General features: G+C 39.8%; 1 protein-coding gene across 1 annotated transcript in view; it reads left to right on the top strand.

The window, feature by feature from the left end:
• PLXDC2 (plexin domain containing 2) overlaps positions 1 to 25,618 on the top strand; it is a 414,157-nt gene that overhangs the window by 157,032 nt on the left and 231,507 nt on the right. The window contains exon 2 of the mRNA XM_004285697.4: positions 9,572 to 9,783. Within this exon, the coding sequence (XP_004285745.1) occupies positions 9,572 to 9,783 (212 nt within the window). The remainder of the gene's footprint in view (positions 1 to 9,571; positions 9,784 to 25,618) is intronic.

The raw sequence follows: 25,618 nt of genomic DNA, 5'->3' as shown, positions 1-25,618 counted from the left end.
TTAGTTGTTGGATTATGTGAAAGGCATTGCTCATTATTTTGGGGGGGGGAGTAAGGAGTGTGGATGCAGTTAATCTGATAATTTGTTTAGATTGTACTTCAGAATCACATTTCAGAAAAATACTTCTGGTTTTGATTCTAAGAATGTGATGTGTCTTCTACTAACTAAAGTCATCTTCTCATAAAGAAACAGGCCCAGAGTAGTTGACTGAATTGCCTGAGGCTACGCAGCTATAGCCTTAGGACCATAACCTTCTAAAACATTAAATGGTAGAGATAATTTTGTGATGAGGAAATTACAGGTGTTACTGGCTGCTTATCCAATTCCACACAAATCTCTGGAGGGCATTTAACCTGTAGAAATTTGAGGCTGTTTTGATAATGGTATGATTTAAATCAGATAAAAGTTATACAACATAATCTGATAGAAATACATGTGTTGTCTGTCATCTGTGGTCATTGGCTAAGTCAGCCTGGGCTCAACATTGGGCCATTATGGATCTGACCCCACAAACTGAATATGGTCTGATGACAATATACAGTGAGATTGAGTCTATCAGACATCTGGCAGCCGTAATCTAATAGAAGGCCCTCAGTGATTTGGGCCCTAGGCATTTGGACATCATCTTTGACACGGGGCACCATGTCAAAGATGATTCCATCTGGCCTGTTCTGGCTCAGAAGACTAAATTTTCCTTAGAGGCTGTTGGCCATGACTGGTCCTTGTTTACAGAATTTTCCATTTCCCTTGGCTGTCAGAGTCACACTTTTCATGCACTGGACTTAGCTTTTAGTGCAGAGCCCTTATTTTAAAATCAGCCATTCTGAATACAGGAAACAAGGGTAGTTGAGGATGGCTAATGATAAAGAGAAATGTTAAGGTATTTTACCAAATAGTTTCACTTTTTTATTGAGCTATGGAGACTCTAAAGTTCATGATGCATGGATTTTCACAAATTAAATAGTAAATCTGAAAACAAATGTAGAATACTTAATACATGATCCCAAATAGCCTAAGATATGTTAACAAGATATTTAGCTGGCAAGTAGATGGTAGACTTTTATAAGCTGGGAGGGACTATAAAAGCTATGTAAAGCTGCATCCTCTTATTTCACACACGGCAGGAGGCCACATACCTAAAAATTCCATGTGCTTTCTGGGTTCATGATGCTATGTTTTCTGCAGAAAATCCTAAGAACCTTATTAAAAGACTCTCAGATTTAATTAAATGCTATTTTCACTGTTTGTAGATTATTTGTAGACTATGGCTAACCTGGAAATAAGTTTATTCTCCAAATCTGACAGATTTATCTGAAAAATAAGTGGATGGCCTGAGTTCTCTGACAATCATCTTTTATTATAAAACAGGAGATTGTCGTCATGGTAAAACAAATGCTTGAGTCTACTTGAAGGAATTCAGTTTTTCTTTTAAATTTCTACTAGGCAGTTAATAGAAAATGCCCAATTAACAAGATTATTTATTTTAAAGTACTTCCCAACATTTCAAGATATAATTAAAAAATATAATCAATATTAATGTGCTATTATTTTCTGCTATGTTTTAACATTGGCTGTGTTTGTTTCCTCGCATTGGCAGTCAACTTGATGGGGTATTTTATTCCTTATTTGTTTTCACATGCTGGATTATTTACATATCTTTACCGTTTTAAATAGCACATTCTGTCTTACTTATTTTTCTTTTAGATTGTTTCTTTGTGTCGTATCATTAGGCTTTCTGATGCATTGCTAATTTGATCCCTTAAAGATTAATCATAGGTAGATTAGATGATAGTCAAAACCAAGCCTATGGATCAAGCTCTGGTTACCTTCCTAGTGTATCACTTACCATATCATATACATCAATTTCCTCATATGTAAAATGGGGTTAATAATAGTATTGATACATGCCAAATACATTAATGTTTGCAAATGTTTAGAACAGTGCCTGACATTCTACCAACCCTAAATGAAGGTTAGTTATTATTAGTAATATTACTGTTATTAACCCATTATTAGACGCAATGCATAGAACACTTCTGCTTTGTAACTGTTAACACAGTTTTATTCTTTCTCTTTATTTTTAATATTTTAGTAAATATGCAACAATACCTTAAAATTGTCTTAAATATTAACATTTGCTCATAAGGCTAATCATGTTTTCCATAGGATAATTAACCATTTTATATATAAAATTAAAATGTCTTCTTATTATTTTATTTAATAGTAAGATTAGAAAACTGTTACAATTTTAACGTGTAACTGGTTTTGTGCATATTTTGGGTTGAGTGTTTGGTTACATTTTCCCATTCCCTTTCATTTCCTGTGTACTTTTTCTTGAACTGGCTAATGTTCTTCACCAGAAAAACACTGTACAGTGACCAAGAACCCTGCAATGACTCAGAAGTCAGAGAAGGGGAAGGGCGGAGAGTAAGGGGTATGCAGGCCACTTACATCTCGGCCTTAGGCCTTTATGATTCTCCTGCTCTGCGCCTCAGAGCCTAGACTCTTATGCTTCAAACTTCTAGAGTAGCCCTCCACTTGTTTTCCACTTTTCACTTAAAATGTCCTTGTTTTCAACTACTTCATAGCTTTTCAATCTCACTGGCCATGCCCACATTCTTCAAAGACATGTGTTCTGTTTCTTACTGAGTTCATGAACCGGAAAGAACTGCAACCACGAGTGTTGCTGAACATCACCCAACTGGCCAGTGAGCTCTTGTTGAGTCAAACTCATATCCGATAAGGAGAAGCTGTTATAGATTTGTTTTCCCATAGTTTTTGCCTTCTTCCATCCTTTTATCTTGACTGAGCAAGAAACATGGTTAAAATCTTAAGAAGCTGGACAGCAGATCGCATACATAATCCTTTAAGATGCTGTCTCAGATGAGCAGCAACCTGGCCAGTCATTTGTTTACTCATTCATTCATTTGCTTTTCAGAAAACTTTGGATATTTATTATATTTCAATATCCATGTTTGTACTGATGGGACAAAAAATATAAATAAGATAGAAGTCCTGTTCTGAAACATCTCTGTGTCAGGAGTCTCCAAGGCCACCCTCAGGTTTGGTCATATGATAGGAGGAATCATAAGACCCAGCTGTGATTTGTTACAGCGAAAGGATACAAAGCAAAATTCATAAAAGGAAAAGGCACTTGGGGCATTTTTAACATCTGGGAAAAGCAGGGCAGGTTTCTAAGAGCACTCTCCAGTGGGAGCACAGAGGAAGCATTTACTTCCACCAGCAGCCAGTTGTGACAACACATGTGAAATACTGTCAACCAGGGAAGTTCATTAGAAACTCAGTGCCCAAGGTTTTTATTGGGAACTGCTCACATAACCACCTTCTATCTACCGTGAACCAAAATTCCAGACTCCCAAAAGGAAGGCTGGTTGTCAGCATAAACAGTAGTGTTTGCCCAGGCAGTATAGCCACAGTGAGCCACTCTTATCTGTTAGGGGATGGTGGGAACCCTCCCCAAATCTTAGTTCCCAGGCACCAGCCAGGGCCAACCTTGCAAACAAGATTTTCTAAGGATAGCAGTCTCAGGCCCGCTGTGTTAACTCTTTTCTGCACAATCTCACACTGAAGTGGGGATTGTTGGAAGAGGGTTTAAAGAGTCAGGTGAAAAGGGTTATTGGATTACAGAAGAAAACTCAATTAGCCCCACCTGGAGGAGTCAAGTGAGGCTCCGTTTACCGAGACACTATTTGAACTGGATCTTGAAGGAGTTGTGAGATTTCCCAAAGCCCTGGAGTGAGGAAGGGCTTTCCGCCATGCAAAGGTATTCACTGCAGGTAAAGAGATGATTGAGAAATCCTGTGTGGTGGGAGCATAGAGCATGATGGGGGAGGCAGAGACAGGGAAGAGTGGTTAGAACAAGAGCATGAGGTGTTTTATAGTTTTGTTGGGTGGTAAGGAGCCTTAGAGGTTTTAATCAGAAAAGAGAAGTGAATCAATCTAAAAGGTATCTCTGATAGCAGATGGAGAAAAGGTTGGAGAAGGTAGAGTTTGAAGAAAGTAACACCAGGTAGGAGGCAAGAGATGGTGAAGACATGACCTGTGGTAGGGCTAGAGCACGGGGCAGTGGTCTTCAACCAGGGGGACACAAAGAATCATGTGGGAAGCTTAACAAGAAAATGATGTCCAGGTCCCACTCAAACCCTTTAATGTCTCTCGACAAAACATTCTGTCTGCTTTCTCTTCTGTAGCTATCTTACTCTGTAATGCTATCAGTCAAAACCTCCAAGTCCACTACATAGACAGTTCATTATTGGACAGAACCAAGAATATAACCATTTGTATGGAATTTCCTCTTCATTTCCGTAATAAACTGAGATGTGAAGCCATATGGCAGTCTACCTTAGCCGAATAATTTTATCTATTGTCAGATGAATCTAGCCAGTAAATCTGTTTGCAGTAAAAAATCTTAACGTTTTTGCAGAGGATCCACAAGAATGATTTGGTTCATTTGTGAAGTGCAGACCAAAGTCATGTCAAAAGGTGCAGTCATGATGGATCCTCATTGCACAAGATGCATGTCAATTTATGTGGTTACGCCTTGGTCATTCGATATATATTGTATGTACGGCTTGTATGCAAGACTCAAGAAATACAGTTAAAGATGCATTGAACTATTAGCTAAATGTAAGGTATTTAAATAAAATCATTAGGATAAGACACAAATATAAACACATCCAACCCAGAACAGCTTTCTTCCCTTTTGTTTTTATTTTAAATGATTTTATTTTATAGTAGATGATAGCACAAAAGAGACTTGCAAGGTTTGCAAAGAATAATATGAAGATGTACGTGAGTTTCTTATTTTACTCTCAGATTAACTAGACATTATTGGGTTTCATAATGATGGTCTATTTGAAATGTAATGAAATACCTTCTTCAGTAATACTTTATCTGCTGTTTTTATCAAATAAAGTATCTCAAGGATGTGTTAAGGTCAATTTATATATTAAATATACAAAAATATGTCTTTTTGCTTTCTCTCCTTATATCCAAATGGAAGTCCTTAGATATATTTAATGTTTCCATGAGCTATGTGATTAACAACTATAGCAAAACATGTTAGCGAAAATTCTCTTTGACGGTTTTCCATCAGTGGTTTAATTAACACACAGTGGACAGAAAGCAGACAGTCTGTGCAACCAGACTATTCAAAGATCCCTCCTACTGCTTTTGTTTTCACTACAGCTGGGAAGGGAAAAATTATATTACATATATCCCTTCACCTTTCTTCTGAATGATTTGTTTTGGTGGTGATTTAAAGGATAATTTGAAATGTTTTTGTGAGTTAGAAAGCCCATGAAGTGCATAGGAGTAATTTACAATGTAGATAACAAGGCTGTGGTTTTGCCGGTTTTTCTCAGTCTTTATTTCTGGAAACATCCATTTTTGACTTGTTTTATCTTCTCTAAAAATCATTCTGAAATGGGTTAAAAATCGAAGCCAATTTCATACTTTAGTCTTGATGAACCATGTACTACTGAATTATGAGCAAATAGGAATGTTTCCTCTATGCACGATTGGGTTGTCTTGCTTATTCATAACCTAACAGGAGAAAAAGAATTAGGTATAAAATAGCAACCCAAAGAAAATTCACAGAGGCTAGGCACTAAAGCTCACAAATGTTCACATTGGAAAACCCTCAGTTCCTTCCTTAGATTTTGTTTATTACTCTTTACAGTCAGAGCCAGCAAGTGATTGAGTAATCAGTTTACAAAGTTTACTGTAGTAAATTCTAGAAGGAGCAAGCATGTCCATCAGGGAGACAAACTAATCAATGGCTGTAATAGCAATTAATACAACAGGAAAGCAAGCAAAAAAAAATCATAAAACACTGCCAGAAAGTGAAAAACAAACACCAAAACCCGCAGCTGTCTGGGGACTTACCCTTGTAAATGCTAGAGGAAGCATTTACGCTTGTTTTATATGGGAGGCCTACCTGTCTGTTAAATTCACCTTCCCCAATAATCTAGCTAAAAATGAGTTGGAATGTTCATCACAAAAACAAGAGTTTGACACACTAATCAGACTTCCCAAATTTCAACTTAAGTGGTGTTAAAAGATAAACTAAGGCATATTCAACATTTTAAGAGTTTACCTGACTGGAAATCAATTTCAGTGGGGCAGCACAAACCAGAAGTGGTTAGGAACACTCCAAGAACCCCAACGAGGGGAGAGATTTTATGGAGAAAAGGCAGAAGAAAACAAGGAAATTATTTGATTGGCTGTAGCTTAAGTGTTTGCCTGATTCAGAAAAGTCTAGGTGTAAGTTTGTGACTGGTTGTTCTTAGGTTTTTTTTGTTTGTTTTTTTTTCGGTACGCGGGCCTCTCACTGTTGTGGCCTCTCCCGTTGTGGAGCACAGCCTCCGGACGCGCAGGCTCAGCGGCCATGGCTCACGGGCCCAGCCGCTCCGCAACATGTGGGATCCTCCTGGACCGGGGCACAAACCCGCGTCCCCTGCACCAGTAGGCGGACTCTCAACCGTTGCGCCACCAGGAAAGCCCTGTTCTTAGGTTTTGATTTCTTAACCTTGAGGCAGCTGCAGGCTCAGGTTTGGGTTTACTTACGTAGGCTGCTAAGGTTTTAGAGCCACCTCAGTCTGATGGCCTCCTTGTTTAATTAGTTTAGCAGCGGGGAATATGGACTTTATCCTCCCTAAGTTTTGAAGCTCCTTCTTAGGGTAAGAAGGCAGGGAGAAAATGAGAAAGAGCAATCAAAGACGAGAACTAGACTTCCTCTGCAGACAGCTCCTCCAGTGTTAGTTGCTTCGTCTACTCTGTGCTCTGTGCCAGGGCCACAGGGGCTAGTGTTATGTTACTGGCCTAACAGGCATCATGAAAAGTACTATGTTTTGTCCTCTGTTATAAAAATCTAAAAGGATAATGGTAAAATTAATATCAGGCAATTAATATCCAATGATAACATCTATTTTAAAGAAACCAACAGTTGAAGATTTTAATAAGGACTACTTCTTTGGAGATTTTGGTGTTTTTTTTTTTCTGATTTACATTATAAAGAACTGAGAAACCTCTGGCTGGAGACTTTCCCTTTCTGTGATTTTTTTAAAATAATATTTTTATATCTAGGACTGTTTAATCCATTGACTACATGATATTTGCTATCTTTCTTATCTGCACTGACATTCTAGTAAGGATCCTATAGATTTTCAGTTGTTCCTACATGACTGTTTGTATTCAGATAGCCACCACCCCTAGTGCAAGGTGAATGCACAGCTCTAAAGTTTAATCTGAGTGTTGTGCTACGAGGCCTTATCTGGTTGTTATAAAACTTTATTGTGTACTTCTGTTGTAAGCTGCCTCATATATTTTTGGTAATGAGGCAGGATATCTAAATAAAGCAAATAAAATTGCTTTATGTAGCTTTGCCTAGAATCATAAGTCTTAGAACCTGGCACATACTCAGGAAAAGCTGTCTGCTTTTGCAGGTAAGATATTTTCATTTCCATTTGAAATATAGGGTAACTAAAGCACAGAGAGTTTTGTAAATCATGCAATATCCCCTGTTCAGCAAACCTAACAAAAGAATTCTACCCCAGGTCTCCTGAATCCTTGTACAGTATTTCTTCCGTACTTAATTGTGCCTGGTCCTATCATTTTTGCTCCAGAGAGACTGTCTACAATTTATTCATTCATTTGGTCAGTCAACAAACATTTATTGAGCATTATTCAATGTCCAGTGGGGACAACACCTTAAAAAAGAAAAATTTTCGGGCCTTCCCTGGTGGTGCAGTGGTTAAGAATCTGCCAGCCAGTGCAAGGGACACGGGTTTTTGAGCACTGGTCTGGGAAGATCCCACATGCTGCAGAGCAACTAAGCCCGTGCACCACAACTACTGAGCCTGCACCCCAGAGCCACAACTGTTGAGCTCGCATGCCACAACTACTGAAGCCTGCATGCCTAGAGCCCGTGTTCCGCAACAAGAGAAGCCATTGCAATGAGAAGCCCGCGCACCGCAACGAAGACCCAGTGCAGCCAAAAATAAATAAATTTATAACAAACAAACAGAAAAGAAACATTTTCTGTAAAATACTCGTTAGACATACATATTGAACATTTACTGTGTGGAAGGTGGGAGGGGACCATGATAAACCCTCTATGTACCTGGGTTTCTTCCTAGCCTGCAACTAGCTATTCTGTGAATTGAGCACAGTGCTACATTTTCTGGCTCTAGGGTTCCTTTCTGTGGAATTTTTGGCCATTTCCATCTCCATGACTCTTTTAAGCTCTAATATTCTACAAGCCCATGGAAAAGTCTAGATTGCCAACACTGTGGTAGTGCATCACTCTAGACTGTATCCAATAAGGCTTTAGGCAGTGGCAGATCATTTAAATTCACAGTGAAATCAAAGAATAGCCCCTCTAGAAGAATGATTAGCATCTTTCTGAGTTCAAAGGGAGATATTTTAGACCATTTGCATGTGATTAGTAGTGGAAGCCTTAACTTGGTTATTAGAGTTCTAAGTAACTGATTTAATGGTATTATAAGCTTCATTAAATACATTTTTGTTTCTTGGAACGTTCTTGTATTGATGGGAACCTCACAGCTGTAATTAAATCACTGCTCTCTTAGCGCTTTTTGAACCCATATCCTGCCAGTTATAAAGCCTGTCAATTCGTATCTTTTGGTAATAGTTGCCTAGAGGAGAACTGTTCTTGGTCAGACACTGAATTTCCCATACTTGTGGAACACCTTCCCCTGCTGACCCACTGAAATGAAGGACTAGGAGTAATGATTAGATCTAATTTTCCCTCCTGTAGTAGCAGAATGAGCTGGGTCAGCAAGGCCAGTCCCTGCAGATGGCTTTAAAATACCTTTGTGATTTGATCTCCTTGCCTTCCCATCCATTTCTCTAAGTGCCTATCACTGTCATCCTTTACCACCCTGACAAGATTCCAAGGTGAGAACAGCTCAAATGAGCAAGAGCGTTTGTGAGGCCTCCCGAGGACGTGGCTTATTAAATGAGTTTGGCAGTGAACCAAGTCTGACTTGTGAGCTACAAGGCAGGTTAGCACGTTTGCACAAAGGTCATTCCATGTATTATTTAACCCATTCAAATGCTCTGTTTTCTCTCTGCTGCCCAGCATAACTCACATGAAATAATATAAACTCACAAGTTATTCATGTCTGATTTGTATTTTCAAATGTGCTGGGAATCATTTAGTTTCATTCCTTTGTTTGGATTGTAGTTTGTTTTCTCAGAACAACTAGAGAATGCTTATGAAGGGTGTGTGTGAAGGACGGGCAAGGAAGGGAATAAAAGTGCATTACTTTAGGGCTGCACAACTGTTTTAGGGACTCTGCTGGATGTGCACATTAACCATTGTCACGACTTATCATGGTGTGTCCTAAAATTGCATTCTACTCGGAGATACTCATACCAACTCAAAAATATTACAGTTAAACAGATTTCACTGTTATGAGTTAGTTTCCTCTTCTTTTGACTAGCAGAATATTTTTCTTCTCTATTAGAAAGCATGCAAATGATGCATAACAGGTGGTAAATCGTTATTTTTTTTTTTTTCAAACAGATTGGCACTATCAGGTTGCTCAGGCCTTCCCACAAACAGAAGAGGAGGTGGAGGTGGATTCCCATGCATTCAGCCACCGGTGGAAAAGGCACTTGGATTCTCTCAAGGTGGTAGACTCAAACCGAGCCAGCCTGGGCCAAGACTCCCCAGAGCGCAGAGGCTTCACGGACCTGCTCCTGGACGACGGGCAGGACAACACCACCCAGATTGAGGTAGGTCAATGATCTGGGTAATTGAAATGGATTAATAAGTCTGTTTCTTACAAGGCACCCAACTTCCACATATGTATCAATATTTATAAGCTGTCCCTTCGGCTCGATCTGGAACTTACGGACTTTTTTGTAGAGGATCAATTTAATTCATTAATAAATAATTAATTTGTTAATATTCAGGAATTCAATGAGTAATTATAATTATGTTAAATAAATAAAATAAATAATAGCTAAGCCATTTAATCACCCACAAATGCACTTACTCAGGAAACAGGCAAACATGGGCTTGCTGTGATGACGTCAGTGAGGAGACACAAAGGGAAATACAGTCCCTCTCCTGCCTGCAAGGAGATGATTGTGTAACAGGGTCAGAAAGTGTAAACGCCGTAACCAGCTCATCCCTATGCCACGTGATATGCGCAAAAGTATACACAGGCCAGTGTGGCGTAGAGGAGGGGATGATCATCTGCTTGGGATTAGGGGATGGGCTGTTGTCAAAGAGGCCTAGGAGTGGGCACTTAGGCTCGCGCTCGGCAGATTGAGAGGAGCTCACCAGGTTGATAATTTGTCGATGGTAAAAGAGAAGATTGCTGGCAGAACGAATTACATCTGCAGAGGCTGAGTCTCAGAACAGCATGGCATTATGAGGAGTCTTGCATGGTGACCAACTGTCCCAGTTTACCTGGGACTGAGGGGTTTCCTGGAATGTAGAACTTTCAGTGCCTAAAAGGGGGCAGTTTTGGGCAAACTGATGGTTGGTCACTCTATTACTGTACATAATTCTTTGTGATAATTGGGGCCACAAATTGGAAAGAGAAGGACGGTTGGAGGTGGGTTTGGCAAGTAGGGAAGGCTGCTGAAGGCACATTCTAGGCAGATTTTGGGGTTGCCCAGAGGCCTCAAGGGTGGTATTGCATTGCTTAAGTTCCCATAGTCCTTAGCATTGCAAATCCTAAAATATGATCTTGTTAGTATACTAGATATAACAGACACAAACAAGTGAATCTTATGGAACTAAGCAAAAACCATTCAAATGAGAACAGAAGCTATTTATTCAGTTTGTTGTAGCCAGGGAGTGAGCCTCTATCACTTGCCTTTGGCAGAGACTCAAAAGCAGGCAGGGGAGTGGGAAAGTTTTTCCGTTAAAAAAAGAGAAGGCTGCAGGTGTGCTCTGATTAGAGGTTGTTGGCACGGAGAAGCTGGAGGTAGGCTAATCAGAAGCTGAGCATCTCGTGATTGGGGAACATACATGGCTTTCTGTGGTTGGTCCAGAGTTGGGCATAGGGACAAAAAATAGAGAAACCATCAGTTTTTAATCAAGTCCTGCCCCTTCTGGGCCGATGGCTGCCAGGATTGCGTTTTGGCTCCCTGGACTGGTTGCTCTAGAGGTTGGGGTCAGAGTTCTGTTGTTATCCATGGTCTGGACATTGTCCGTTTGTATATTCTCTCAATCTGAAGGTTTAGTTCCTACTATGTCCCAGGTAACAGGTTTCTATTTTAAAGAACCAGGCAGCATTCTTTTTACTGCCCTGAAATACTCATTATTTAGGAAAAGAACTCAACTTCATGAAACAGATATGACACAGTTCTGCAGATGGTATCAAAGCATCATTTTGTTCCCTCATGGTGAGAGGAATCTTCAGAAATGAAGCACAGGCCATTGGGATTCTCTTTATGTGAGAGCCCGAAGATTTTCAAAACCCCTCTCCATCGCCTTAGTTAGTTTGTGACTCTGGTGGCCCCTGACTGCCCCCGTCAGGCCCTTAACAGACAACAGAGGATGATGTGCCAGGAGCAGAACTCATATAATATCTGTAAGAGGCTCTTCTGACTCCTGCAGAGTACCTGCTATTTTGGCAACAATGTCGTGGTAACAACTCAGGGTAGGCAACACAATTCCTCCCTGGGCTGCCCTTGAGCCAGGGTGCAGCATAAAGAAAGGAGAGCTGAACAGAAGCAGAGATGTTTCCTCTTTGCCCAGAACTAGTAACCTATTGAGATTAAAGGGAGAGAACACAGACTCCCAGAACTCTGTGATCTCCGTGCAGGATGCTGAATTTTTCTAATCATTGGTAAAATAGAAAATCCTTTTACTCAGGGATATATTAACACTCCCCAAAGTATCAGTACAATTCTAGTTGTTAGTATAGCCATGATTCTGTTATTCAGCCAGTTTTTCTCTTTTTTTTCCTTAATAGAGGGAGACCATGTAATGTCAGAGATTTTGAATCAGTAAAAAGGAGGAAGGATGATGCAGGGAGCTATTCACTGAGCACTCACTTGGTGCTAAGACCTGCCAGGTACTGTACGGTCATCATCTTATCTGGTCCCTACATCAGCCTGCTGAGATATGCATCCCCAGTTTCACTGGCTAATCTCAGTGATTAACATGAGGGTACTTTCAGTTTTAGGTTGAGTATTTTTCCTAAGGTCTCTCATTAATGAGTAAAGGGCTGGCAGTCAAACCCAGGACTGCCCAGCTCTCAAGATTTAGCCTTACTACTTGGCTCTGCTTCCTCTAATAGAAGGAAAAATAAATGGCTGTTTGATTATGTAATGCTTTTGGATAACTGTAGCACCTGAATATCGATAGAGTAACTTCAGGGTTTCAGTCTGGCTGAAAGGGGACTCGTCTTGAAGCTAGATTTCATAACTAGAGGACTGCTTTTATTTTGAGTTTATTTTTATGGGGTGCTGGGGATTGATGGAGATTATTGGGGATCTAAAGTCCCATAAGTCACCCCTCGGCACCACCACTAGTTCTGGAAGCAAAAGCCTACATCAGAAACTTCTCTGTAAAGTTTACTTATCCTGGCCCTTGAAATAGTATTTTTGAAAACTGTTGCGTCTCTTTTGGGGAAAATACTTTTTCCCGATTGAGTTAAATGGAAATAAGAAAGAAAGGAAGCAAATGGTTATAGAGTGATTGCTCTGTGCTGGGCATCGTGACAAGATCTTTCTTATGTTTTAGGAATAGCATTTTGATTTATGTTGCTTAATATAAGCAATGAGCATGAATGACTGTGTATGCTTTTGCCTTTTAGAAGCTTCCAGAGTCGATGTCAGGAATCAGAATTATTTGGCCTGAGAGCCCTGATTGTAGCAGTGACTGTTAAAATAATTTGTATCCCAGTGAGACTTAAGCCACCCAGAATGGCATTCCTGTGCATGTTCTCCCCAACTTCTGCCATTGTCTAGACTTTGTATCCCACTTTCACTGAACAAAGACAAAAACAAAAGACAATAGCATATTTACTATTTTGGCACAAATTCACTCTGAAATAAACAAAAGCTGTTATTTTCTTAACTTGGTACTTGACAGTATTTTTTCTGGCTCTGCACAAGAACAGATAATGGAGGGATCGTAAAACTTAGTATCCCAGTTAAAGAATCTTCCAATTGAAGTTTCATTGCTGTTGTCATTGTTTTCTTTTTTCATATTCTTTTCATGAAGATATAAAGATGTTTTGAAACAGTTCGTATTTCCTGATGAATAAGTGGGGACTCAACATTTGGCAAGCGCCACTGTCGATCTGCATTTTATTTTACATGAGACCTTTATTCTTGTACCTCCTCTGTTCATGTGGGTGTATAACCACTTGGGCAAGTTCCCTGGTGGCGCAGTGGTTGAGAGTCCGCCTGCCGATGCAGGGGACGCGGGTTCGTGCCCCGGTCGGGGAAGATCCCACATGCCGCGGAGCGGTTGGGCCCGTGAGCCATGGCCGCTGAGCCTGCGCGTCCGGAGCCTGTGCTCCGCAACGGGAGAGGCCACAACAGTGAGAGGCCCACGTACCGCAAAAAAAAAAAAAAGAAGAAGAGTACTTCCCCCTGATTAGTAGGTATTAAAAGCAGTCACTAGCATGCTTTTTGTAATTACTTTGGGAATATAAGGGCTTCAGGGACTTTCAGGTTAGATTGAAGTCCATGCATGACTTGGCCGTGCTTGAGCAGCCTTCAGTGAATTCCGTGACCGCAGGGACACGTGCATGGACGAGCAGCACGTGGATCTCCACCTCGCTGCTGGCTGCCCTTCCGTTTTCTGGGGTGGAGCTCTTGCAGCATCAAGGGCGCCTTATGGGATGGAGAGGGACTGAGCAGTGTTTGGTGAGAATTACTGGTCTTCATAAAGCTCAGTTTCCTCAGCTTATTCCTGTGTAATGCTGTTGGTAACTTACAGTTCTTCACTTTACAGAAATCAGTCCTTTCTAACACATGGAACCAAATGTGTGGTTTTTTCCTACTTTTTCACATGCAGCGTTTGGAACTTCATATTCCCTCTCTTGGGAGAATGAAAATGTTTCTGAAAAGGATTGTCAAGTGTGATTTTTATTTTTTTGGCTTCGATTCCAAAGTACCTGGATAACTTGAAGAAGGGAAGATTAAAAATAAGGTTTATGGATCATATAAGTGTAGCTCCATGATCCAAACTGACTGAGACATTGTGAGCTAGACCAGCACCTCTCCGGTGATGCAGATGTGGCTAAACTACAGGCGACACTTCGCATTGCAAGGAGTTAGAGCACAGAGCAGATTTAGCTCTTAGTTTTGAGGATATAGATTTCTGAAAAATCTTAGATTAAATTGCAGTGCCTACCAACAACATATCTTGTGGATTTCTCATTCTTGTACCAAATAAAAATTGCAGGCATATCTAACAATTGTATCACCTATGATCGCATTAAAGTTCATATCTGAGGAAAGTACAGTGGAAAATGGTTAGCAAATATGTGCAATAGAAGTAGCTAAAAGCTACAGATCCACTGTGTTTCCACTTAAATGCACATGTAAAAACTCTTTTTTTGATCATCTGCTGTGGCACACTGCCAGTTGTATCTGTATCATATTGTCACAAATTCTATAATATATTTCTTTAAAAAGCTGTCAATTGCCAATTGCTGCACACAGGTTATTGTGTGTGTTCTAATATTTTATTGCAGTTCATAACTAGGTATTCTATTTGACAGGAAAGAAGTCACTGGAAAATCCTTCATCTAAAAGAGAATGCTGTTACTTTGAGATATTTTACAAAGCAAAGGCAAATTTCATAATGTCCCATGTGGGCATAATCTCCATGGTATGTTTGCAGTACAGAGAATACATCAGAATATTCTTAGATAATGAAATCCTACTGCTCATGTGTCTCAAGCATAGATATGCTTCCTCAGTTTCAGAGATCTGACAATAACAGTACTGAACATAAATGTAGGGTAGTAATAAGACACATCATCCCATTTCACAGAAATAATGAAAATCTGCAGAATACTGCTGTGCTGATTCTTTCTTCAGGCCACTGTTCTGCTCAGTGAACTCATGGAAGACAGTACTTACAGATGAGAAGCATGTGATCATGCAGATTTGTGACATTTTTCAAAAGAAAGAAAAGTACCACCTGATACTGAACAGTTCTTTTACTATATTTTTTATGAATGTAAAAGCTGGTGTCGATTTTTTTAATGAAGCATTTCCATCTCAGGGGAATCTTAAACTTTCAGGGGCATCCGTCTGTGGTTGCAGAAGCAGAAAGCTGTGCAAAGGGAAGACTCAGATAATCCTGAGGAAACACTTATTTGACTCGAATGAATTGAAATTTCCTAAACGCATGTAAGTGTCAGATTGCCTTCCACAAAAGATGAGAAGAAAAGCATGGTGAGAGCATGTGATTAAAAAGGAGCAGAAATACTGCATAAGTTAATCAGCACCCAGAGGAAGACCCTTATTCTGTAGAGAGCCAGGATTAATGAAGAGAGACAAGGTGTCATCTGAACCATGTCATGGAGAGAGAGTTAGAAGGTAGCCAGGTATCAAGATATTTCTAGCCAGAGAGTTTTGCACTGGTAAGCGGGGGAAGATTTTTAAACTCCCTTATGCTATGTGTCTTAGTCCGTTCAGGCTACTATAACAAAAATACCATAGACTGGGTGGCTTAAACAACAAATTTCTTTCTCACAGTTCTGTAGGCTGGGAGTCCAAAGTCAAAGAGCTGGCAGATTTGGTGTCTGATGAGACGCCACTTTCTGGTTCGTAGGGGGCTGTCTTTCTGCTGTGTCCTCCCATGTCTAAAGGAGCTAGAAGGCTCTCTAGGGATCTCATTTGTAAGGACACTAACCCCGCTGATGAAGGCTCTACCCTCATAACCTAATCACTTTCTAAAGGTCCCACCTCCTAGTACCATCACATTGGGGGGTTAGGTATCAACGTGTGAATTTTGGAGAGACACAAATGTTCAGTTCCTAATGCTATGCTAAGGTGTTTGGGATTTATCAGGAAGGAACTTGGAAGCTACTGAATATTTTAAATAGAGAAAGGCAAGATTATATTGGTGCCCCAAAAATGAGTGAGGAGTGGATCTGAAAGCCCAAATCGAAGGGGTGGAAAGATGAAATAAATTTAGATGAGAATTATCATAAGCTAAAATGAGACAGTAGTTAGAGAAATGCTATTGATGAGCATATGAATTTCAGGAATATTTAGATTTCTAATCGATAACTTACATTAACCACGATGACTGAAGTTTTACCCAAACTTCTGGTGCTTGCTTGATTCTGAGGGTCAGTTGCAGATGCTGGTCATTTCCTTCCCTGGCAGTGTGGCCTGCTACAACCTTGACAAGCACCCGTCTCACATGGATTGGGAATTGGCCTCATCTCTTCAACTCTGTATTACCAAAGGTTGTATGTGAACTGACAGCAAAATCTGTTTCAACTTCTTTTGTTTTGGAAACTGGAAAAACACAGTTTCAAACTTATGATTTAATCCCATTCATTTGCTTTTAGAATATTGATGATGGCTTTTAGTTTTCAAAGAAGAAAATCCATTGAAAATAGTAAATCAGGCAGAAATTATCTGCAATTATTGCTCACCCTCTAAAAAGATAATGAGGATTAAAATAGAGTATCATATATCTTGCTCAATTATAGATTATTCTTAGCTTGACATGTCAGCTCTTTATTGGAACAAAAATGAAAAAAGATCCATAACTGTACTTCAAAGAGTTCCATAAAGAATAACTGAATTATCTCTATGATGCTTCACTGTTAGTTAATTGAATTTACTTATGGTAAGAGCATGGAAATAGTCTTCGGAATGATAAATACAGGTTGTAAAATTATTAAGTGTGTTAGTCATATAATTTATTTTTAGAACAAGAATTATATTTTAGAATAATATTCTTGCATTCTCCATATACGAAGAGAAATATCATATGAAATATCATATAGTGTAATATTCTTGCATTCTCCATATACCAAGAGAGGTCCTCCCCTCACCAAGACCCTGAGATTAATTATAAGAATCTAGCATTGAGTTTTTCCTACCTCAATTTCCTAGCCATTCATGAGGACTGCGTCATGTCCTCTGCCTTTCTTTGCATTAATTAGGGCAGTGATAAGGAACTTCTAATGTAAGGAACTCCAGGTTAACCAGTAGAATCTCTACTTTGTCATCTTGCAATCTTATTTTTCTTCTTTCCCCAGGCTAACTTCCAACAGGACATTTAAAATACACTTTCATGAAAATTATTATTTTCAGTATCAAAATTATAGTACTGTTTAGTGTAATAGGCCTAGATCTTTATCTAATTGATTGTTTTAAATCCTGCTGAAGAATCAGGCTAATTGTTTGCTAGTCCAGAATGTGTCCAGTCTTTGCACGTTGAGGAAAGGGCTCAGGGTGAAGGATGGGCTGGAACTCAGGGGCAAAAAAGCCAGCAGGTGCTCGAGTCCTCTGTTCTCCTGGCAGCTCATGGATGTGTCCCCCAGTGGACAGTGGTCCAGGCAGGGCTGTGTCCTGTTTGCTTCTCCTCTTTATTGGACAAGTCTGAGAGGAGCATTGCACAGGGGAAATACATACCCAAGGTCAAGCACCGAGCAGCCCAGGCTGACCTGCCGGCAGTTTAGGAAGGGCCAGCACTTGGGTTGGGGGTGCCAGGTTCCATGGATGTTGAGCTCAGTCTCATCTTCTCCTTTCTAGGTGCATAGCTTATCTTCTCAGCTATCTAGCTTCTGGGCAACAGAGAGATAGTTTTGGGGGTCATTCACTGGACAATCCCTTTCTATACTAATGGATTATGCCTTAAGGACTAGTCTTTTTTTTTTTTTTTTTTTTTTTTGCGGTACGCGGGTCTCTCACTGTTGTGGCCTCTCCCGTTGCGGAGCACAGGCTCCAGACGCGCAGGCTCAGCGGCCATGGCTCACGGGCCCAGCCGCTCCGCAGCATGTGGGATCTTCCCGGACCGGGACCCCTGCATCGGCAGGCGGACTCTCAACCACTGCACCACCAGGGAAGCCCAAGGACTAGTCTTTTATGTGATATTTTCAGAATCAGAAACAGAATAATAAAGTGATTGTAGCTCAAAGACTAAATAAGTCTGAGTTGGTACAGTCATGCCAATAATATGATTTTTATTACTACCTCTGGAGAAGTATCGGGGCCACTCCTTATTCCCGTGAAGATTTGTCGCATAATGAATCTGCCAGCCCCTATGATGTGAACTTACTTAATTTTAGGAATACTAACACCAACTGAGTACACTGAATCACACCAAGTCTTTGCCGTTTATTTTATCTAACAAATTAATGCGCACTCTACAACTTAGTACCAGTGTTTTGGAAAAATAAAGACTAGGACTCTGATAAACAATGATTATCTGTAATTTTGTGTGGCACCCAGAAGTTTCTATGGACCTTTGTCAAAGATGTCTCATGTGTCTTTGCCAAATACTGTGACTTCTATGGAAACATTATTAGGTCTACACATAGGTGGGCCATTACATATATAGGAGGTGTTTAAAAATTCCTGATGATTTAAACTTACAGTATGAAAAAAGTATATTTTTATTCTTAAGCAATGATGTATAATATATTTTGCTAAGTGTTCAGGGGACTTTTATCTCATCTTATATTTCTGAAGCAGTTTTAAGGTAGATAAGGTCTCTTTATAACAAAGCATGTCTATGCATATTCATATTCTTTGCTTTTACATTTGTGATAAATTTGCTAATGTGCCACCCTGTACTCTATTAAGGGAGGTATCAAATAGCCAAAGGTCCTTTTGAGGAGAGGTGGCTAACATTCGGAATGAACCAGAGACTCCTTAATTTTCTTTTTGTGTATCCCTGAAAGAAAACCTTTCTGTTCATGTCCCAGCGATGCATAGATGTCTGAATCTGTCTAGAAACAAGAGAAGAATTGAACTTTGCAGCCCTTGGGAACAGTTGTTTTGAGCCATTTTCTGTATGGTATTTCAAGCCTGAGCTATTAAATTGAAATAATAGTGTGGCATCCATGGCACTGAATTGAATGAATGGATTAAATACTGCTGAAACTATTTCTATTTAACAAGTGATTTCTAGCTCTTTTTGTAAACTTCATATATTTACACAGTCTTTAGCTTAAAAAGCAAAGCTGTGGAAAACACTAACATTCACCTTTTAGACAATATCTCTATCAATCATCTATCTATCTATATTATTTTGCATTCACAGCGCTGATCCAACTTGTCACCAAAGGAATTTGAAACGAAAACTTGCAAAGCAAATTTCTTACTGTTGAAGTTAAACATTTCATTTAGTCACAGCACCTTTTATTAAAGAAGTCTTTTAGGTAAATACTTCCAAAACTAAAAATATTTCATCTTGTGATAGGATTTTCCACTTAAATATAATACTGCCTAACTTTTTAAGGTTTCATGAATTCTATTCTGGAAATTTTTATAATTTTCAAAGATGAATGTCATGATTTATGATTGTCAGATTTTTTTCTCTAAGGACAGTTTAGGTTATAATATTGTCCAATTTTCTTAGGTTATAGTGCTTTGCACAGTGTTCATATTTGAATGCAAATCTTTCCTTGTTCTGTCAATAGAGCAGAAGGTGATTTAAAATTTCATTTTCGAAAATGTTTACAGGGGACACTAACAACCCTTTCCAAGAAACTCAAAACAGTTAATTTGTTCGTTGTAAATTGTGTTGTAGAATGATCTGTTATCTTAAAAATCAAGTATAAACAATCAGTTTTCTCTTTCTTAAATACCAACTGAACAAAGAATGACTTGTCATCTTTCTCTGTCCATTGAGGAATCAGATATCTCTTTATTATTTTTAAAGTGAATGGGATTAATCTTTACCAGAACAGAAGCATGTCATATTCAGATGGGAAGGGTGCAATTCAAACTGTAAGAAAACAACTTTATGAATAAATACAGAAATGTGCCAGGCCAAAATAATAAGTATTCATTAGAAATTTTTCTCATGTTACTAATTGGACCTAGTGATAAAAAATTATCTTCTAAAAGTAAACAAAAATTTTAGACAAATCTTTGTATTTTCACTGTCCCTTAAAAACTCTGTGGAAAGTAATATTTTCCACCGTAAACCTAAGGAAATAAAATAATCAGTACATTCAAAAGCCCCCCTTCTTTGCCCCTGCCAACAGCCCATCCAACGTGGCTCTATTTAGGCAGAAGACTTTAGAAAGAAAGCAGCTGCAGTTCAATTACTTACTGGTCCACAAAGAACTTAAATAGAAATCAAATCACTTTTGCCATGACGGTTAAAATGTTATTTTGCCTCATCGAATAGGTTTGCTATGGTCTGAGCATATTTCAAATGTGTATGACATGCTTTGTTCAGGCAGTTTAGTCACTGAACAATCATAACTGCCACTTCAGGATTTTTTTTTAAATTTTGCTTTGTAAAGGTGTATTTCTTACTTTATTATTAAAAGGAGAATGGTTGACATTTTCTGCATTTAAATCATTTGCATAAAAGGACAAAAGTAAAAAAACTCTATGTTTTTATCTCCTTAGGAAAAATGTTTAAACATCTTCAAAGGGAATTTTTTTTTTCCAGCTGGTGATCACTTGTGAATGCAAATTAGAGTAAGGGGTAAATGACTGTGAGACTGTTCCTCCTGATTGTCTATTGACTTTTTAAGTGTTGGTAATAAAGAATCTGGTAAGAGAAAATGATTTCCAACTTTGAAACAGTCCCTGAAACAAAGCGAGGAGCGGGTTGACAGAACAGAAGCAGAATCTGGGACAAACATTAATTTTCTCACTTTGTCCCTTTTTTTTCTAGCAGTGCTTTCCACCAGTGATCTGCCATCTGCCCAGTAGCCTCCATACCAATGTATCATTGTCTTCCTTTGGGCTGCAGTTGCAAAATTAAAAACCAAAGAACTTGGCATTGTAGGTGGTGGTTTTAAAAATCTTTATGTGTAGGCAAGGTTGCTATAAACTATAGATATTTTTCAAAGCCTGTAAATAGAAATTTTAGTGATTTGTAAATGTATGTTTGTGTGTGTATGTTTTGTGTGTGTGTGTGTGTGTGTGCACATACATGTGTGTACGTTATTCCTAATCACTGTAAATAAAAATCACCTCAGTGGGGGAAAATAAACGGTGGCTGGATAGCCCCTTTTACCTTACACTTAGGCACTTATTTCTCTGAGCAAAAACCAGTATTTTTTTTTTCATGGAGGCAGTAAAATTTAAACAGCTACCTGGAGGACTGGCCAAGGCTCTCTTGCTTCAGTGAATGCCTTAAGCGTTAAATATGTTCTTTAGATTATTGTTCTGGAAGGTAAGGATGAGACACAATGAAGGCAATCAAAGCATAATGGACTTTTTGAAATAATGAGGATCGAGGGAATTGCCTGGTGGTCGATTGGTTAGGATTTCTTGCTTCCACTGCAGGGGGCACGGGTTTGATCCCTGGTCGGGGAACTAAGATCCTGCAAGCTGCTCGGCGCTGCCAAAAGAAAAAAAACAGGATCAGACATTATGAAAACTGGAAAGGAGATGTGACCGTGGACCCGAGATTATGGGGCAGCTCAAATGAGATTCCCCAATTCTCTCTTCTGTAACTGTGCCCTTTTCAGCACGTGCACACAAAACCCTTGTTCACCTGGCTCTGTTTCAATCTCGGTGGCCCCTCTCCTCCCTTACAGGCAAATTTGCCGTTTCTCTCCACCAAGTATTTCTCTTGACTAGAAGCTCGTGTTACCACTAACAACTTGTGTAGCCTGAAATCATTATCCTGTGTCTCCATTCCTACAAGGCCACGCGAGAAATATATGGTAGATTCTCTTCTAGAATGAGTGAAAGGGCCTCTCTATTTAAAGCAGGGTTTGGCAAGTGAAACTCCATGGATATCACTCCAAACCATATTGCCAAGAAATGACCAGACTATTTCAAAAGACCCAATCTAGGGAAATCTAACTCAGATTACAGCCTCCATGAGGGATGAAACAGTGCTGGATCTTTTGTTGATGTTCATAAAGCATTCATTGATTTGAAGTAAAATTTTTTGGATGCAGGGAGAATAGTATTTAACTGAGGGTTAGATGTGAAACCCAGGAAGCATAGGGAGACTTGACTTCCTTTTTGACCAAGAAAACCAAGATTCACTTGTGGCTAGGACTGTAAGTAAAATGGAATGTGGCAAGGACTAGAACTAGATTACCAACAAAAGCCTGATGTTTTTGTTGGCTGTTTCCACATTCAAATGAGTAGTGACGTCGGGTATGTGATTATAGCTTGTCCACTGGGATTCTTTGTACGGCAGTAAATTTGTCTTCACACTCAAATGACCTGAATACCATTTTCTGCTGCAAAAGAAGAGATGAAGGATGAGGGAAGGTAAGGTGGTTACCGAGAAAGTGTCCCATGGTCATGGTGTAGAAACCGTTTTCCCCGGGTGCAGGAACAGTGATGCGTCTTCAGTGCCTATCTTGAAACCGGGCTTGTTTCCACTGGAGTCCCCGCTCTACTTGTGCTGATGGAAGTTCATGCTCCTGCGCAAATTTGCACCCCTACCCCCTCTAAACTGTATTTTTGAAGAGTTATATTTGAAACTGTCACATACAAAATAGTAGTAAGGGGCTTCCCTGGTGGCGCAGTGGTTGAGAGTCCGCCTGCCGATGCAGGGGACGTGGGTTCGTGCCCCGGTCCGGGAAGATCCCACATGCCGCTTAGCGGCTGGGCCCGTGAGCCATAGCCGCTGAGCCTGCGCGTCCGGAGCCTGTGCTCCGCGACGGGAGAGGCCACAACAGTGAGAGGCCCGCGTACTGCCAAAAAAAACAAAAATAGTAGTAAGAGGCGGCAGCAGCGCTGGCGGCAACAACGGTGGTGTCAGCAGCGTGACTCTTTGTAGCCTTCTGGCGCAGAGCAGTGAAGCCACCACACTTTGCAAAGGCAAGCGTGCACCTGCAGGAAAAGTATCCCCTTGGCTTTAGTAAGCTGCTGCCGCTGCTGCTCTTGCTTCAGTCACTTTGCTTCTGCTGGGGCTGTTTTTATCCACTTCGCTGCCTTTCTTTCTGCTTCCCCTCTCAGGCAACCATAAATTGAAATGCCGCAAGAGCACACATGCCTGGAGACAGAGGCAAAGAGACAGAGAACAAAGAAGCACCTTACTGAGTTCTGTCCCTTCCAGTGATGATAGAAAACCTGAAACCACTGCTGTGAATCTTAAGCCACCTGCCTTGGGTGCTAATTGGGCTTTCTCAGGTGACAGCAGGCATTACAGTGCTTCTAGATGAGCAGGGGCCATTGGGCATTTGGTAGCAAAGAGGCGGGGGGGTAAGGCTTATCAAAACACTGGACCCTTCCAGCGTTGTGCACCCACTTACTCCTTAATGAATCGTCCATGGCTCCAGGCTTCCTTTAATAGAGTAATCCATGCGTTAACCTCCTGGGATTATTATTCGGGAATCAGGAGAGACCTATTTCCAAGTTCCCCTGTGATGTGATCAAGCTGGGATCTCTCTCCCCATTTTCTTGATGGATTCTGTACCTGCCTACTTCTAGCATGAAGTAATTGAATTCCGTTTTTAAAAATGGCTGTGTTAACCACTCTTTTGGATGGATTACTCCCTTTCGCTTTACATAGGCTTTCTCCAAACCGAATTCCATCAAGAAACATTAGGTTTCCCCTTTCTAAATTACTAGCGCAGTCCAAATTTGTTGGCTTGACATTTTACTACAGTTGCCTCGATTGGGTTCTGAGTGACCTGAAACTCTTCAGTCCCATATTTAAAGACAATCATTGGATTTACATTTGGTTCGTAAATTTGAGCCCTTGGGGTCATGGTGGCAATAGTCCAAAAAAGTTTAAAAAAAAAAATATCATCACATGAGGCATGATTTACTGCAAGGGAATTTCTTCCTAGATATAGGGGAATGATGGGGCATGGTGACCATGGCACCTGCTCCCCAGCTGCAGCAGAGTGGGGCCATGTGGGAATTTGGGCATATGATGCCACATCTCCTAGTTTCTCAAGAGAAATCCAAACACTTAAAAGTTGTTTGTTCATTCTTTTCTTTTTTTTTCCTTAATCACATGTGGACCAACACAGTGATGGTAAAATAAAATGTCCATAGGTTCGTGTATCTAATGGCCACCTGGCCACCAGATGCTATTGCTCCTATATACAAAACAACTAATTAAATTCTTAATTAATATAAACTTACTAGGTCATCTTCCAAAGGGCCATCTTATTTCCAAGCTCTGAGGGGCACCTCACTATTGCCTTCATGTCTACCCCAGAGGAAGCATACTATGTGTTGAGTTGAATTCAGTCAAATATAATCTGATTCTTGGAGATATTCTCTTCTGTCCTACTTTTCTTCTGTACTTATTTTATGTAAGTACAGTCCTGGTGGACTACTTTCCTATTGCATCCCTTGTAAACATGATATTGAAAACAAGAAGTGAAACATGCTTTTAAAGTTCTCACCTTCACTAGTTATTTTGAAGAATGTTTCTAAGATTATTTTCTGTTCTTCTGAAATATTACAGTGTATGAAATTGGAGTCATGGGAAATATACTCTTTGGTTATGATTGATTCAATATTCCAAGTTTTCAAAAGTATTTAGTCATAATGAGAAAAACTTTTATATATTCAATTAATTACATATAAATATTGTAATTTAAGCAATGACATTTCTTCAAGTAATCATCTTCTTTTGTTTTTCCTGGAAGACTGGAACATTTTAGACTTACCAATGAGATGAATTTAGAAAGTCAAAATGATTTGAAACATTGGCAATACATTCAACTGTTAATAAGACAGAAGTGTGCTCTGGTCTATATCTATAACTAGCTTGCTAAAAAATTAAATAAATAACAAATGGATTGAACTGTATGATCATTCAGTAGCATTGCATATGTATAAAATAACCATAGCATTTCTAATTTGCAGATAGATTTGAAGGAAAAAGAGAAAGAAAATCAAATAACTGGGGGAGGGGGGACTTTTAGTGTGAGACTTTGCATTTCTTTTCAGTTTTGTAGCAGTTGCAACAGGTATAAGTGGTATATTACACAAAACACTTTAGAGGTATGATGAAGTAGCTGGGTTCAGCTTACATTATTGGCAGAGTCAGGATAAGGACTCGCATCCCCTGTTTCTGGCTCCTGATGCCAGCCAACCCTTCCCCATGCACCACCATGCTGCAGCTCTTTCTCTTGATCCCTGGTAACTGATACCTGGTGCTATGAACTGAATTGTACCCCCTCCCCCAAGTCGTATGTTGAAGCCCTAATCCCCAGTCTGACTGTATTTGAAGATAGGGCTGTTAGGAGGTAATTAAGGTTAAATGAATTCATAAGGGTGGGGTCCTAATCTGATAAAATTGGTGGTCTTATGAGAAGAGCAAGAGGGACAGAGCTCTTTCTCCACGTGTACACATTGAGGAAAGGCAAGGTGGTGTGAGAACACAGTGAGAAGGCCGCTGTTTGCAAGTCAGGAAGAGGGTTCTAACCAGTATATGCCCAGACTGGCACCCTAATCTCAGACTTCCAGGCTCCAGAACTCTGAGAAATAAATTTCTGTTTAA

The sequence above is a fragment of the Orcinus orca genome, chromosome 2, assembly GCF_937001465.1.
Source record: "Orcinus orca chromosome 2, mOrcOrc1.1, whole genome shotgun sequence".
Lineage (NCBI taxonomy): Eukaryota > Metazoa > Chordata > Mammalia > Artiodactyla > Delphinidae > Orcinus > Orcinus orca.
This window is presented reverse-complemented; position numbering and strand designations above follow the sequence as displayed.